Below are 16,175 nucleotides of genomic sequence, written 5' to 3' on the forward strand. Positions count from 1 at the left end.
CAATTTTTGAATGGAATTATAAGTATAGTGGGAATCCAAGAATACGCACCTATATAACCACAGTACAGCTTTCAAAGTCAGGAAATTGACATTGATTGAATAATACCAGTTAATCTGTTGTACTCATTCAAATTTTGCTGACTTTCCCATTAATGTTTACAAGTCCAGTATCTAATCCCAGATCTTGCATTGCATTTAATTGCCTTTTTAGTCTCCTTCAATCTGGAACAGTTCATCAAATTTTCCTTGTTTTTCAAGATGGCAGTTTTGAAGAGTAGGTACAAGCTGCTTACTTTGTAGAATGTCCCTTAGTAAAAGGGCTTGCCTCTATTTTCTTGGATTTTATGCATCTTGGGGCTGTAGTACGAACCCAAGTGATGCTGTGTTCTTTTTAATGCACATTAAGAAAAACATGAGGTTGATTTGTCCCATTGCTGGTAATGTTTGATGTTTATCACTTTGTTAAGATGGTGTCTGCCAAAGTTTTTGACCTTACAGTTAATAAGTTATACTAAGTAGTAAGTATTTTGTGGGGAGATACTTTGAGATTCTGTAATATCCTGTTTCCATCAAACTTATGTTTTAGCTTCTGTTAATGATTTTACCTGAATCAGATACTATATTATGAAAGGGGCCACGTCGTGATTTTCCTCACTTCATTGTTTCTTCTAGATTCATTAGTTGGCATCATGTCTTAGGGTAGAGTTTTCCCTGTTAGCTCGTTTTGTTTTGTTTACTTTAGAATGATCTTACTTTCCTCAGTGGATTATGATTTGCTATTTATTTGAATTATTCTGGACTTGGCTAGTGGGAGCTGCTTTCAGCTAGTTCCTGTATACTTTTGACATTTCCTCTTCATGTTTTAAGTACTTCCTTAACTTTCTGGGATAGCTGGACGTTTAGGCTTGACTTGAATTTTCACATTGTCAGCCGTGGGGTCCGTCATTTCTCTAAGGAACACTGACTCTGTTTATTTATTATTAATTAATTCATTTATTTATTGGCTATACCACACAGCTTATGGGATGTTAGTTCCTGGACCAGAGATGGAAACCGTGCCCCTGCAGTTTCGTGCAGAGTCCTAACCACTGGCCCACCAGGGAAGTCCCAACACTGGCTCCATTTAATGCAGAGCATTATTTATCTGGACTCTAGGTGTGCTTTTTGCTACTTAGTATTATTGTTGCTAGAACTTCTCAGCATATACATTTAGGAAATACGCATGCACATTTATACCACTTTTTGTATCTATATTACACTGTGTTAAAAATGAGTTCACACTGATACCTCCAGTTCCAGTCCAAAGCCAGTTTCTTCTAGCTGTCCACCATCCCATATTTGTAACTCTTTTTCCAAGATAGTTAGAAACCTGACTCCCATTATCTTCAGTGTATTTATTTAATTGTTCTGTTCTTCCTGTTTGTAACCAAACTTGTAGCCATGGCAGCCATAAACTTGATCTCTGATTTGTCCTGTTGCGCCCACCCCTCCTTCTGAAACTAGGCTTCGGAAATAACAATTGCAATTAGCCCTGATGACTCATGGGAGGGGATGGGCAGGGAGGTGATAAAGGGAGGAAGAAAGATTAGAGGCCAGTTAGAAGCCTTGTCCTTGGACACCCCCTAACCCCCACCTTGCTCGCTCAAAGGTCAGCGTGATAGGGGAGGGCTGCGTCACATTTCATGGTCATTCTGGCTGCTGTATGGAGAACAGATTGAAGAGAATGAGAAAGAAGAGACAGGGTGACCGGTTGGGGAACTTGTGGAGTAGTCTGCTTTCAGGGGAGAGGGGGGATGTTGACAACTGTGTAGCATTGGTGGAAATGGACATACTGAAATCACATTTGAAAGCTGGGAAGCCTGTTTTTAATCAGTAGTTTACCAGAGGTGTTAATTTGTCCAGTGGATGTAAACAATTACCGTAATAAGAAATAGTATTTTAAGAAATGCATTGGTTACCCAGGCAGAGGTTAGTTTGCTTTTAGCCAATAATAGTAGACAAATATTTTTCTTTGGTGCTAAGAGTTCTTTGTTAACAGTTTTTTCATTGCATGCATTTTAGCTACAGGTTTACACATTTAAAAGACTTGATTAATTTTAAAACGGTTGATTGAAATCTAATTTGTGGGCCACTCAAAATAAGCATGCATAATTTTAAGTATACTCTTAAGCCAGTTGTATTTATATAAATGTGTGTAATATTTAGCTTTGGTAATTTTAGGTTTTGACTGGTTTTTGTATGGATCAATTATTTTTTATCATTCCTTTTTTCCCCTGATTTATGGAGATGTAATTGACACTTAGCTCTGTATAAGTTTAAGGTGTAGTACAGCATAAGGATTTGATTTAAGTCATGAACTGGTGAGTACTGTAAGTTTAGTGAATATCCATCTTTTATAGACACAAAGTTACAGATGTAGAAAAGAAATCTTTTTCCTTGTGGTGAGAACGCTTAAGATTTACTGTCTTAACAACTTTCATATATAATATAATGCAGTGTTAATTATATGTATCATATTGTGTTTGACAGCCTGGTATCAGTACTTAGTTACCTTATGACTAGAAGTTTGCACCTTTTGACTGCCTTCATCCAGTTCTTCCTCCCCCCAGGTCCCCACCTCTGGTAACCGAAAATTGGATCTCCTTTTCTGTGTTTGTTTTTGAAGTAGAGTTGGCCCACAACACTGTTAGTTTCTGTCACACAGCACAGTGACGCAGTGTTTCTGTACATGTCAAAGTCATCCCAGTACGTGGAGATGCCATTCGTCACCATGCAAAGATGCTACATAACTATTGACCACATTGCCCACACTGTGCATTCCATATCTGTGGCTCATCTATTTCCTGTTAGACATTTGTACGCCTAATCTCCTATACAATAGGGAAAAGACAGCTTCTAAAGTAAATGGTGTTGGGAAAACTGGCCTACTTCTCACACCATGAACAAAAATAAATTCAAAATGGATTAAAGGCTTTCAGATGTAAGACCTGAAGCCATAAAACTTGTAGAAGAAAACAAAATACACTTGTTTGATATGAGTCTTAGTAATATCTTTTTATGTCTCCTCAGTCAAGGGAAACAAAAGCAAAAATAAACAAATTTGCTCTCTTTTTCAGATACTATGATCAGATCTGTTCCATTGAACCCAAATTTCCATTTTCTGAAAACCAGGTAAGTCATTAATTTTAAGTTGTTTTAAAGTTACAAGTGATAATGGTAAATCACCCATTTCCTTTTACCCATGGTATTTTATTAAAATAAATGGTGTCTCTTCACTATCTCTAGGTTTTTGTAATACTTTTAAAATGAGAAACTTTGAAACCCATCTGCTATGAACCTGTGCTGCTTTGAAGTGTCTGTTGGAAATTCTGTTCATGCCGTTCCTCAGTCACTTCTGTGATCATGTAGTGCATTGGATTGCATTTTTCTTCCTGCGTTTTTTATCTGTAGGAAGTATTGACCAAGATAATCTGTGATGTCCTTTCCTTTGGGTTTTACAAAATAAAGTAGGTAACTATATAATTCAGGATGTGTTTAGTTTCAGTTTATGTGCTTTAAAAATTATTTGCCCAAGTTGCATTTGCATATAAATTTTGCAAATACTGTTATAATTAGGTGTTACACTGTAAGAATGTCATTCTTTCTCTTAAAAGATAGATACTGAAAGTGGTGATGATTTCTTGCAGACTTGTTAAAAGTTTTTAATTTGTGTGACATTTCTAAATTTTAAAATAGTTTATACAAAATACTTTAAGCATAAAGTTTTTACAAGTCAAGTAATGTGGTGAGACTTGCTTTAAAATACTCCAGGAGAAAAAGTATGTGTGTGTTGGTGTTTAGGTTGGAAAGTGTGGGTAGATGAATGGAGGAGGGAGTGTGTGTATGGAAGTTCCTTGTGTTATTGTCTCTACTTTGAGGAGTATTGAAAATTTCTCTCAGCCATAGTTGAAAAGTTTTGTATTGGATTGCAATACATAATTTAAAAGAGGCTAAGTTCTTTTTAACCTTCACACTGTGGAATATTTTAGAGTGAGATGCAGTTTTTAATAAAGTAAACTTTTTATTCGTGTATAACACACACACAGAACAGTTAACAAACGGTGTATAGCTTGATTCATCACAAAGTGAATATACATGTCTAGCCATCACCCAAATCAAGAAATAAAATTTTATCTTGTCCTGGAAATTCTTCTACTTAAGTGCCTATTCTATTCAGGTCATTGTGTATTTGTAAAGATGAGCAAGACCATGTTTTCTGAAGAAGATAATATGTGTGTAATTACCGAGGAAGGAATGACATTGGAAGAATCCTAGTGCCAGTATTTTACTTTCAGAAAAGAAAATTTTATGGTTCACTAAAAGGAAAAGGAGTTGGTTGGTTAGAGAAGATAGTGTTTTAGACAGATTGACACTTTTGTCCTTTCCTTCACTGTGGATTTTTCTTTGAAAGACACTTAATGAGATTCAGGAAGGTAACATAATTTTCTTTTTTCCCCCGTCTTTCTATCAAGATCTGCTTGACATTTACCTGGAAGGATGCTTTTGATAAAGGTTCACTCTTTGGAGGATCTGTAAAATTGGGTATGTAATTTTTAAATAAAAATGACAGGAAATTTGTTCTAACTGTTTTGTATTGTTTAGTCTCCAAAATTGCTCTCCTAATGACTCTTTGTAAATAATGAAGATTTTTATGTTTCGTTTTCTTTTTCACTTCAACTTTTAATGCAATTTCCAAATACTTGTAGAGAGCCTACGTCTTGCCAGGCACTGTCCTAGTTTTAAAACTGAACAAGATAGTTGTGTTCAGTCTGGTTGTAAGATAACTGATCATTTTAAAGTATAGTGGGAAGTATATTAATCTCTGAAGAAACATATGGGCACTTAGACAAGGAAGTAGTTAATTCTGCTCTTGAATGCATGTGATGTTTGAATGAATCCTTGAAGGATGAATTTCGTTTTTCCAGGTAGAAAGTAATGTTACAGGTAGAATATCATAACCAAAAGTCAGAAGAGTGAAGGCTTTTTTAATTTACCAGCTCATCACGTTAACCTTTGTGTGTGTTAATTTTCTCATCTCTGAAGTAGGATTAGTACTATCAAGTTCTGTTTATTTCATTGGTTTCTTGTGTGGATTAAATGAGTGGAATACATGTAAAGTCCTTAGAACAAGGCTCAATAAATATTAGCTGCAATGAATAATATTACTATTACATATAACTATAATATATAATGTTTATGCATTATAGGATATATACTATATAATATTATATAACAGTGTCATATAGTATAAGTTACTATACTAATACATATTAATATGATTATTGGTAAGAGTTGAAACTGTGGGTGATTTGGGGATTTTGGAGGGTGAAGACATTGGAGAGCAGCTTGTGAAAAGTTGCAAGTGTGCTATCAATTTGTGTTCTTCCCTCATAGCTTATTCCACCTGGGTGCTGTGAAAGGGCTTTACACATATTATCTAACTAAATTCCCTCCTAGCACGGTGAGAAAAGGCATTCTTACTAAAACTGTTTTAGAAAGATAAGTGACTTTCTAAGATTAAATGAAACTGGATATGACTCAAAAAGCCTAAATCCAGAGACTAGAGAGAAACAGACCTGTTAAACTGGTGAGAGATGAAGAGATTAGAGCAAGTATCCTGTCTGTGGGTTGGGGAAAGGATGGTTTTGAGAGAGGATTCAGAGATGAAACTGATGGATCTGCTGGCTCTCTATCAGAAGGAGGAGTAGGAGTTGATGATTGACTTTAAGATTTGTAACTTGGTTTGACCTGTGGATAATTATTCCTTTCAACAGATAGGTCAAGTTTGACTTTTCTGTGTTATATCTAGGTAGAAATTTCTCTTTGGCATTTAGATGTAATGTATTTAAAGCTTAAAAGAGGTGGATACATAGATTTAGGAACAGTTTCCTTAAAAGATAATAAATTTATCTCCTCTGGTAGACTGTAGGTTGGGAAAAGTATGAAAGCCAAACTAGGGAGTATAACTCTCAGGGGAGATAAGAGGAAGAGTTTCCTGGGAATGAGGTTGAGAAAAGGCTTTCAGATCTCCAAAGAACCGGGGGAAAATAGAGATGGGATTGAATGCCAGAAGCGTTTCAGAGGTTGTGCAGAAGGGTTTCAGAGGTTGTGCAGTCCAGTGGTTCCCAAACCTGGCTGCACGTTGTAGTTACCTGGGGAAAACGTTAGAAATACTGATTGTATTTACAGACAAGGATACAGTATGCCAGATGTGAAAGGAGGACATCGCAGGGTGGGCCACTGGAATTCATCTCTTTGCCTGCATGTGACTGTGATGTTGGAACTTCGTTGACAGAGTCATTGTGGCAGAGGTCAAAGAAGGTTGTAAAGTTCGCCAGATTCCCGATAGCTCAGTTGATAAAGAATCCACCTTCAATGCTGGAGACCTGGGTTCGATCTCTGGGTTGGGAAGATCCCCTGGAGGAGGGCATGGCAACCCACTCCAGTATTCTTGCTTAGAGAATCCCCATGGACAGAGGAGCTTGGCGGGCTCCGGTCCATGGGATCACAAAGAGTCGGACATGACTGAGCGACTAAGCACAGCACAACACAGGAGGAGAAAGAAGTTTCCCTAGGGCAGGCTGAAGTCAGGTGGTGTTGGGTTGAGGAGTGGACCGTAAGTTAGGAAATGCAAATAGCACGTGTGGGTGCTGCGCAGCTCAGTTCAGAAAATATGCAGTGACGATTTGGGGACAAAGGGATCGTTATGCTGAGAGAGAGGCAAGATCAAGAAAAGGACTTCAGTGCTGCTGTGACAAGCAGATTCTGTGGCTAAGAATAAGGAGCAGGTATCGATAGAACCAGGAGACACTTAAGTGAGATAGGTAAAGTTGATGAACCGAGATCCTAGAGGAACTGGGACGGAAAAGAATTGGGCGCATATATAAAACAGGAGGTAGAAATCATCAAGGCATTTCTAATAGCAGTTATGGGGGATTAAATGTCCGTCAGTAATATTTAGGGTAAGTGAAGCATAGGCTGCCCGTTCCTTAGAATACTGTGTAATTTAAAGTATTAAGAATGATAATACAAATATCTATTTCTTGACATGTAGACCTGTGTCCACTGAATATCCAATAAAAGACATGTTACAGGTGAGAGCTGCTATATAATTTGGGGCCCCACCTTTTGTATAAAACCCAAGGTGATTGCTACTTCCTTGATGAGAAATATGTCAAAATAAAATGGCAGACTACAACCTGGGGGTGATAATGTTTATGGGAAATATAATAGGCTGGGATATATATTTTGTATATAAAAAGTTTACTTTTATCTGTTGCTTGGAGTGTATTTCATTTTTCTTGAAGTCTACTGACTATCATATATTGGATGAGCTGTTTTCATATTTACATTGTCACTTTCTTGTATGGCTCTGTGTGTGCGTTTACAAGTTTAATTGCTCCACCAACACATACATTCTGTGCTTTTATCATATTCTCAAGATTTTCCAAACTCTCAGTCTTATTATTTATCTCTCTCCACTCCCCTTTTCCCGAGTGACTCTTCTGTTCCCTTTGGCCTCTTCTGTTTCTTGAGTCTGAGCTGTTTGCTGTCTAAAGCTGCTCCATGACTATTATCCTTTAGGTTAGAATCATTGTTTTCTGAATATTGTGTGTTCCTCCTTCACTGGAATATATCTTTTTTTTTTTTAATTTTATTTTTAGTTTTGACTGCTGAGTCTTGCTGTGTGCGGGCTTTTTATAGTGTGGTGAGTGGGGCTACTCTCTAGTTGCCGTGCGCAGGCTTCTTGCTGTGGCTTCTCTCATTGTGGAGCACAGGTTCTAAGGGGTGCAGGCTGTAAGTAGTTGTGGCCCATGGGCTTAGTTGCCCCGTGGCAAGTGGGATCTTCCCAGACCAGGGATCAAACCCGTGTCCTTGGCACTGGCCGGTGGATTCCTAACCAGTGGACCACCAGGGAAGTCCCTGGAATATATTCTTAGACTAACTGTCCTAGAAAAGGTCAAATTTCTGCATCTCTTCTTGGGTGAAAATGTCTGTGGTTTGTTCTCACATGAATTTGGTTTGAAATCCTGGCACCTAGTGCTTAGGTCAAGAATCTTGGCATCATTCTTGATATTGTTTCACTTCATTCTGCACAGTCAGTGAATTCATCAGCAGATCCTATCAGATTTTCTATGACAGTTATTCAGAATACAGTCACTTCCCAGCACTTCTGCTGTTGCCCTGTGGTCAGAGCCACCATCACCCCTTGCCGCAGCTGACTGTCCTCATTTCTGGCTTCCACTGGTGCTGCTTCCTACAGCCTGCTGTCCCCTGGGCGGGCTGAGTGCATCTCTCTTCAAAAGTGTTTATTTACTTCCCGCCTCACTCAGAGTAAATGCTAAATCATTACAGCAAAAGTTGATTCTCTCACCTCCCTGGCAACATTGCCTGCCATTTTGTCCCTTGTTTCCCCTTTTTTCAGCTATACTGGCTTGATTACATATTAATATTTGTTGAATTAATTAGAATTATGTTTCTTCTTTGATAATCTCTTCATCTTTTCTTCTCTTCTCTTTGGAATACTGAATTAACCGAGCCTGCTTTTCTGAGCTACTCACTCAAAGCTTTCACATTTTCCCTTTCTTTCCCTCTTTATGGGCTGCCTAGATATTTTCTAACCTTTCTTTTGAAAAACTTTTAGTAATCAAATTTTCATTTCCAGGGACTTTTTCTTACTCATGGATTGTTCTTTTATAATAACATCCTGTACTTGTTTTATGGATGTACTATCTTTGCGTCTCTTTTAAGGATGCTCATGAGGATCTTGGAAATGTTGCTTTCTATTAATGGAATTGTTTTTGTTTATTCTTGGTTCAGATTTTCAGTTCACCTTGATCTTTATTTTTTTGCATGTTCTACTCCTGTTTATTGTAGATTGTTAATACATTTATTTAAGAAAGTAGGTTAGAGTATTCTTTAGTAATCTTGCCTTGAGAACCCCATGAACAGTATGAGAAGGCAAAAAAAAAAATGACACTGAAAGATGAACTCCTCAGGTCGTCAGGTGCCCAGTATGCTACTGGAGAAGAGTGGAGAAGTAACTCCAGAAAGAATGAAGAGACGGAGCTAAAGTGAAAAAAAAAAAAAAAAAACGCCCAGTTGTGGATGAGAGTGGTGATGGAAGTAAAGTCCAATGCTGTAAAGAACAATATTGCATAGGAACCTGGAATGTTAGGTCCATGAATCAAAGCAAATGGGAAGTGGTCAGACAGGAGATAGCAAGAGTAAATGTCGACATTCTAGGAATCAGCGAACTAAAATGGACTGGAATGGGAGAATTTAATTCAAATGACCGTTATATCTACTACTGTGGGCAAGAATCCCTTAGAAGAAATGAAGTAGCCCTCGTAGTCAATAAGAGTCCAAAATGCAGTACTTGGGTGCAGTCTCAAAAATGACAGAATGATCTCTGTTTGTTTTCAAGGCAAGCCATTCAATATCACAGTAATCCAAGTCTATGCCCCAACCACTAGTGGCAAGGAAGCTGAAGTTGAGTGGTTCTGTGAAGACCTACAAGATTTTCTAGAACTAACTCCCCAAAAAGATGTCCTTTTCATCATAGGGGACTGGAATGCAAAAGTAGAAAGTCAAGAGATACCTGGAGTAACAGGCAAGTTTGACCTTGGAGTACAAAATGGAGCAGGGAAAGGCTAACAGAGTTTTGCTGAGAGAATGCATGGGTCATAGCAAGCACCCTCTTCCAACAACACAGAAGAAGACTCTACACATGGACATCACCAGATGGTCAACACCGAAATCAGATTGATTATATTCTTTGAAGCCAAAAGATGGAGAAGCTCTATATGGTAAGCAAAAACAAGACTGGGAGCTGACTGTGACTCAGATCATGAACTCCTTATTGCCAAATTCAGACTTAAATTGAAGAAGGTAGGGAAAACCACTAAACCATTCAGATATGACCTAAAGCAAATCCCTTACAATTATACAGTGGAAGTGAGAAATAGATTCAAGGGATTAGATCTGATGGACAGAGTGCCTGAAGAACTATGGATGGAGGTTCGTGACACTGTACAGGAGACAGTGATCGAGACCATCCCCACAAAAAAGAAATGCAGAAAGGCAAAATGGTTGTCTGAGTAGGCCTTACAAATAGCTGAGAAAAGAAGAAAAGCTAAAGGCAAAGGAGAAAAGGAAAGATATACTTATCTGAATGCAGGGTTCCAGAGAATAGCAAGGAGAGATAAGAAAGCCTTTTTAAGTGAACAGTGCAAAGAAATAGAGGAAAGCAATAGAATGGGAAAGACTAGAGATCTCTTCAAGAAAATTAGAGATACCAAGGGAACATTTCATGTAAAGATGGGTACAATAAGGACAGAAGTGGTAGGGACCGAACAGAAGCAGAAGATTATTAAGAAGAGATGGCAAGAATACACAGAACTATACAAAAAAGATCTTCATGACCCAGATAACCACGTAATGGTGTGATCATTCACGTAGAGCCAGACATCCTGGAATGTGAAGTCAAGTGGGCCTTAGGAAGCATCACTATGAACAAAGCTAGTGGAGGTGATGGAATTCCAGTTGAGCTATTTCAAATCCTAAAAGTTGATGCTGTGAAAGTGCTGCACTCAATATGCCAGCAAATTTGGAAAACTCAGCAGTGGCGACAGGACTGGAAAAGGTCAGTTTTCATTCCGGTTCCAAAGAAAGGCAATGCCAAAGAATGCTCAAACTATCGCACAATTGCACTCATCTCACACACTAAGCAAAGTAATGTTCAGAATTCTCCAAGCCAGGCTTCAACAATACGTGAACTGTGAACTTGCAGATGTTCAAGCTGGATTTAGAAAAGGCAGAGGAACCAGAGATCAAATTGCCAACATCTGTTGAATCATCAAAAAAGTGAGAGAGTTCTAGAAAAACATCTATTTCTGTTTTATTGACTATGCCAAAGCCTTTGAATGTGTGAATCACAACAAACTGTGGCAGATTCTTAAAGAGATGGGAATACCAGACCACCTTACCTGCCTCCTGAGAAATCTGTATGCAGGTCAAGACGCTTGCTCCTTGGAAGAAGCGCTATGACCAACCTAGATAGCGTATTAAAAAGCAGAGACATTACCTTGCTGACAAAGGTCTGTCTAGTCAAAGGTATGGTTTTTCCAGTAGTCATGTCTGGATGTGAAAGTTGGACTATAAAGAAAGCCGAGTGTCGAAGAATTGATGCTTTTGAACTGTGGTGTTGGAGAAGACTTTTGAGAGCCCCTTGGACTGCAAGAAGATCCAACCAGTCCATCCTAAAGGAGATCAGTCCTGGGTGTTCATTGGAAGGACTGGTGCTGAAGCTGAAGCTCCAATACTTTGGCCACCTGATGCGAAGAACTGACTCATTGGAAAAGACCCTGATGCCGGGAAAGATTGAAGGTGAGAGGAGAAGGGGACGACAGAGGATGAGATGGTTGGATGGCAGCACTGACTCGATGGACATGGGTTTGAGTAAGCTCCAGGAGTTGGTGATCGACAGGAAAGTCTGGCGTGCTGCAGTCCGTGGGGTCCCAAAGAGTGGCCATGACTGAGCAACGGAACTGAACTGAGGTTAGAGTAGCTGGTGTGTATGTCTGCTTTATGCTGCAGAGGCTAAAATTAGGTTGGAGGCAAGCTAAAAGCTGGCTATAATTATAGGGGAGACTACTAAAGTGCTACGTAACCACGAGTGTTTTACTTTATGACACTTCTGTATGGCACAGACACACAGCTGCAATGTTCTTCTGATTTTCCTAGATGGTTTGTTCAGTGGTTTTGTCAGAAGCCTAATGATTATTTTGTTTGGTTTTCAATATCTGGCACATTATGTGAGATCTTGAATGTCATTATGATTGAATTTGTTCTTCTGTGTGTGTGTGTGTGTGTGTGTGTGTGTGTGTGTGTGTATGCATGTTTAAAAAAACCCGTAACATAAAATATACTATGTTAACCAATTAATAAAAAAAAATTTTTTCCCCACATTGCGTGGCTTGTGGGATCTTAGTTCCCTAGCTAGGGGCTGACTCTGGGCCCCAGCAGTGAAAGCACTGAGTCATAACCACTGGACTACCAGGGAATCCCCTGTCTTAATCAATGTTGAGTGTATAGTTCAGAGGTATGAGGTGTATTCACATTGTGAAACATCTCCTGAACCTTACTGATCTTGCAAATCTGAAACTTTATGCCCTTTAAATAACAACTTCCCTTTTCACCCTTTTCGCAGTACTTGGTGACCACCATTCTACCTCTGTTTCTGGAAGTTTGACTGCTTTAGACACCTCACATGGGTGGGATCATAGAGTGTTTGTCTTTTTATGACTAGCATGTTTTGCTTAGTTTAATGTCCTCAAGGTTCATCCATCTTATGGTATGTGATCGGATTTCTCTACTTTTTAAGCTGAATAATACTCCATTGTAAGTTTATACCATGTTTTGTTTCCGTTAATGAATCAGTGAATGGGTGAGTTGCTTCTACCTTTTGGCTACTGTGAATCATTCTGATATGAACATGGATGTACAGATATCCCTGAGACTAAACCCTCCTGCTTTCATTTCTTCTGGGTTTATACTCAGAAGTGGAATTGTTGGATTATGCAGTAATTTTATTTCTAATTTTTGGAGGGATCTTCATAGTGTTTTCCACATGGCTGCAACATTTTACATCTCCACCAACAGTACACAATGGCCCTGGTCTCTCCACATGCCTGCCGACAAATGTTACATTCAGTTTTGTTTCTCTTTACTTAATTTTGGTTGTGCTGGGTCTTTGTTGCCCAGAGAGGGCTTTCAGTAGTTGGGGCGAGTGGGGGCTACTCTGCATTGCAGTGAGTGGGCTTCTCGTCGCGGGGGCTTCTCTTGTGGGGCACAGGCTCCAGGTGCGTGGGCTTCAGGCGCCGCAGCCCTCAGGCTCAGTGGTGGTGGCTCATGGGCTTCGTTGCTCCACGCATGGCATGTGGAATCTTTCCGGACCAGGGATTGAACCTGTGTATTCTCTGCATTGGCAGGCGGATTCTTATCCACTGTACCGCTAGGGAAGTCCTCTATTTTGTTTGATAGTAGCTATCACAATTGATGTGAGAGGTGTAGATTTTTAGTCAGAGTTGTATTTTAACCAGATAGTCTTCTAGTCCTCTGAGAGATACATTATTGACATAAGGACGTGAGACACAGAAGGCCAGGTGGGAGGTACTTCAAATTGCCATAGGTTTGTAGCAAGTGAGAAACTGGTTTGAATGTCATGGGAAGGTATCATTTTGAGAGAGCTGATGGAAAAGTGGGAAGAATTTATTTGAATTGAATTTGAAGTGACTTGAGAATGACTTTTCATTTTGAATCTAATAGTGTGGATGTAAAGGGAAGGAAAGATGAATTTACTGATCCTTGAGTGTCAGGTGATGAGAATATTGTTGTGGGAATAGATGCCTGGCAGCGCAGCTAGAAATATGGGAGCAGATCATGGGTGAGAAAACAGGTCTGGAAATTTGTTTTTGTGAGAGCCAGTGGGATAGAGGTCATAGTATTTCTCTTTGAAACATTCATTTTCTTTAGAAAAATAATCTGATGAATTTTTCCTTCTCAATCTTTTACAGCTCTTGCAAGCTTAGGATATGAAAAGAGCTGTGTGTTGTTCAATTGTGCAGCCTTAGCTAGCCAGATTGCAGCAGAACAGAACCTGGATAATGATGAAGGATTGAAAATCGCTGCTAAACATTATCAGGTACGCAGAACGGTAGTCACTACCTAACTGTCCACACTGAGTTGGAGTGAATTGAAAATGATTTGCGTGTAGGGTTTATAAATGTTTCTTTACACACAGATGCTTCCTTGAAAAGGAATGTACTTTTTAATGAATTGATACGTCTTTTTGAAGTCCTGAGATAAAAGAACATACTTGTAAACCCAGCTCTTGTTTTTCCTCACCATTGTACACCCAGCACCTAGCACAGTGCCTGGCACATGATAAAGGCTCAATAAACGTTGGGAGAAAAAATGATTGAGATAAAATCTTTGGCGAGTCCCTTTTAAATGCATGACCTCATTTAAAATATTTGTACATTATTTTTTCATAATTTTTCTTAGCGAGATATAGTTAAAATTTCACCAGTGTCACAAAAATTAAGACCTTTGGCAAGAAAATTTTACCTCTGAGACTTGTGAAGAGGTCATAGTTAAATGTGGTCAGATACGTAATGTTCTTAACTAAATGTAGGTCTTACATTCAGTTGGTTACTAATATGGCATATTATTTGGTGATAGTGTATTGTTGACTCAGCTTCTTTTGCTTCAACTTAAGGAAAAATAAGTGAGAGTTGTTAAGTGGTAATCTATAATTATGTTTTCATGTTTTATATTGCTTTATCATTTACAGGGTACGTTCATGTTCTCTTGAAAACTTGGTGATGCATGCTGCATAATGTATTCTCGTTTTCCAGACAAGGGGACTAGAGGGCAGAAGTGTTAATACAGTGGTCCCCTGGGGTTTCAGGTCTTCTAAGTTTTAGGGACTCCCAAATGGTCCTTGCACTGTCTCTCATGCATGGTTCTGAAATTTGCTTGTTTCAGAGGTGGAGCTCGGTCTTTCCCATTGTTTAAGATGAGGGGAGTTGAGGAACGCTGTTCTGAGAAAGTGAGAGGAAAATGACTTGAAGCACACCGCATGCTCCCAGTTTTGGATGGGCACAGATGGCAGTCCTGATGCATAGACCTTTGCTTTATGAGGCTATAAGTGGCAAGTTTTTTAAAATGTGAAAATGAATTAAAATTTTATTTAGTTTCCTATGCATTGTAAACTCCAGTTGTTGGCATGTGAGATCTTAGAGGGCATCCTGAGTTATTGAGGACACATTCCACTCTTACTCACAGCAAGGTTCCTAGTGTGAGGGGAAGAGATTCTCAGTCTCTTTCCAAGCCACGTGCTGCCAAGACACTCTGTGCCCTTGGGTAAGTGCTTTAATCTCTGTAGCTGTTCAGTCCTTTTTTGTGAATGGGAGACCAGATCCCTTGCGTTTGTAGTGTGTGATTCTGTTAGTCTACTGAGCGTGTCAGCTGATCACTCCTTGGAGACATTCATCTAGTTTTATGGTGCTTTCTGGCTGCAGCAAATGTGATGTTCACTCCAGTACAGTTTAACCCTGAGTTAGCTCTCTGTAGCTTAACTACATAACCCAGAGCTCCTTTTGATCCCAGATCTGTCTTTTTCCCTGGGTTGGTTGTTTCATAAAAGCCAAGTTATTTTAGTGTTAGCCTCAGTGCAGTGCTTGGTTGTGTCTGACTCTGTGACCCCGTGGCCTGCAGCCCACCAGGCTCCTCTCTCTGTGGGATTCCCAGGCAAGAACACTGGAGCACGTAGCCATTTCCTTCTCCGGGGGATCTTCTGACCCAGGGGTGGGACCCAGGTGTCTTGTGCCTCCTGCATTGGCAGGTGGATTCTTTACCACTGTGCCACCTGGGAAGCTAAGCAAAATATAATTGAGAAGGAGAATCTGATGGGAAACGTTTTACCAGGGAGCTCCGAAAGCCAAATAAAAAATCCTTGGCCATGGATCATCCTGCTGTTCCCCAGAGGACTAGGTATCAGTACTCTTTAATTATTTGAGAGATGAATTTGGGACTGAAGCAAGAACACTTTAGGACTAAAAACATTTTAATACTATCCCTGCCTCTCTTCACATGTTGGATTTTGAGGAAGTATTTGCAAAAGTTGAATCAATTTGTCACATCAGTTTATTTTGTTGCTGTTGAATGTCGAATGCATGTTAAATCTTATTCTGTAGTGTTTTTAGAAAAATATTCTTACCGTTGGTAGGTGAGATGTCTTGGGTCTGTTTTTCATAATATAAAAACTTAAGTAGAGTAACTTGAACTGAGTTAACATTTAAAGTGCTTTTGTGTGTAATGGTAAAAAATTGTCTTGCTGAGTTCTTACAGATTTTAATGAAATTCTCCTTTTCCTCCCTCTAGTTTGCTAGTGGTGCCTTTTTACACATTAAAGAGACCGTTTTATCTGCCTTGAATAGAGAGCCCACTGTGGACATATCTCCAGACACTGTTGGGACCCTCAGCCTTATCATGCTGGCCCAGGCCCAAGAAGTGTTTTTTTTAAAAGCCACAAGAGGTAATTCCACTTTGTTCTCCATTTTGTTGCATGG

The 16,175-nt window shown here is 39.3% G+C and overlaps 1 protein-coding gene across 1 annotated transcript in view; it reads left to right on the forward strand.

Annotated features, from left to right (window-relative positions):
• PDCD6IP (programmed cell death 6 interacting protein) overlaps nt 1-16,175 on the forward strand; it is a 70,329-nt gene that overhangs the window by 11,995 nt on the left and 42,159 nt on the right. Inside the window, exons 2-5 of the mRNA XM_061127707.1 lie at nt 3,117-3,171; nt 4,512-4,581; nt 13,617-13,744; nt 15,988-16,141. Coding sequence (XP_060983690.1) covers nt 3,117-3,171; nt 4,512-4,581; nt 13,617-13,744; nt 15,988-16,141 — 407 coding nt within the window. The remainder of the gene's footprint in view (nt 1-3,116; nt 3,172-4,511; nt 4,582-13,616; nt 13,745-15,987; nt 16,142-16,175) is intronic.

Source organism: Dama dama, chromosome 24 (genome assembly GCF_033118175.1).
Source record: "Dama dama isolate Ldn47 chromosome 24, ASM3311817v1, whole genome shotgun sequence".
In the NCBI taxonomy this organism is placed as follows: domain Eukaryota; kingdom Metazoa; phylum Chordata; class Mammalia; order Artiodactyla; family Cervidae; genus Dama; species Dama dama.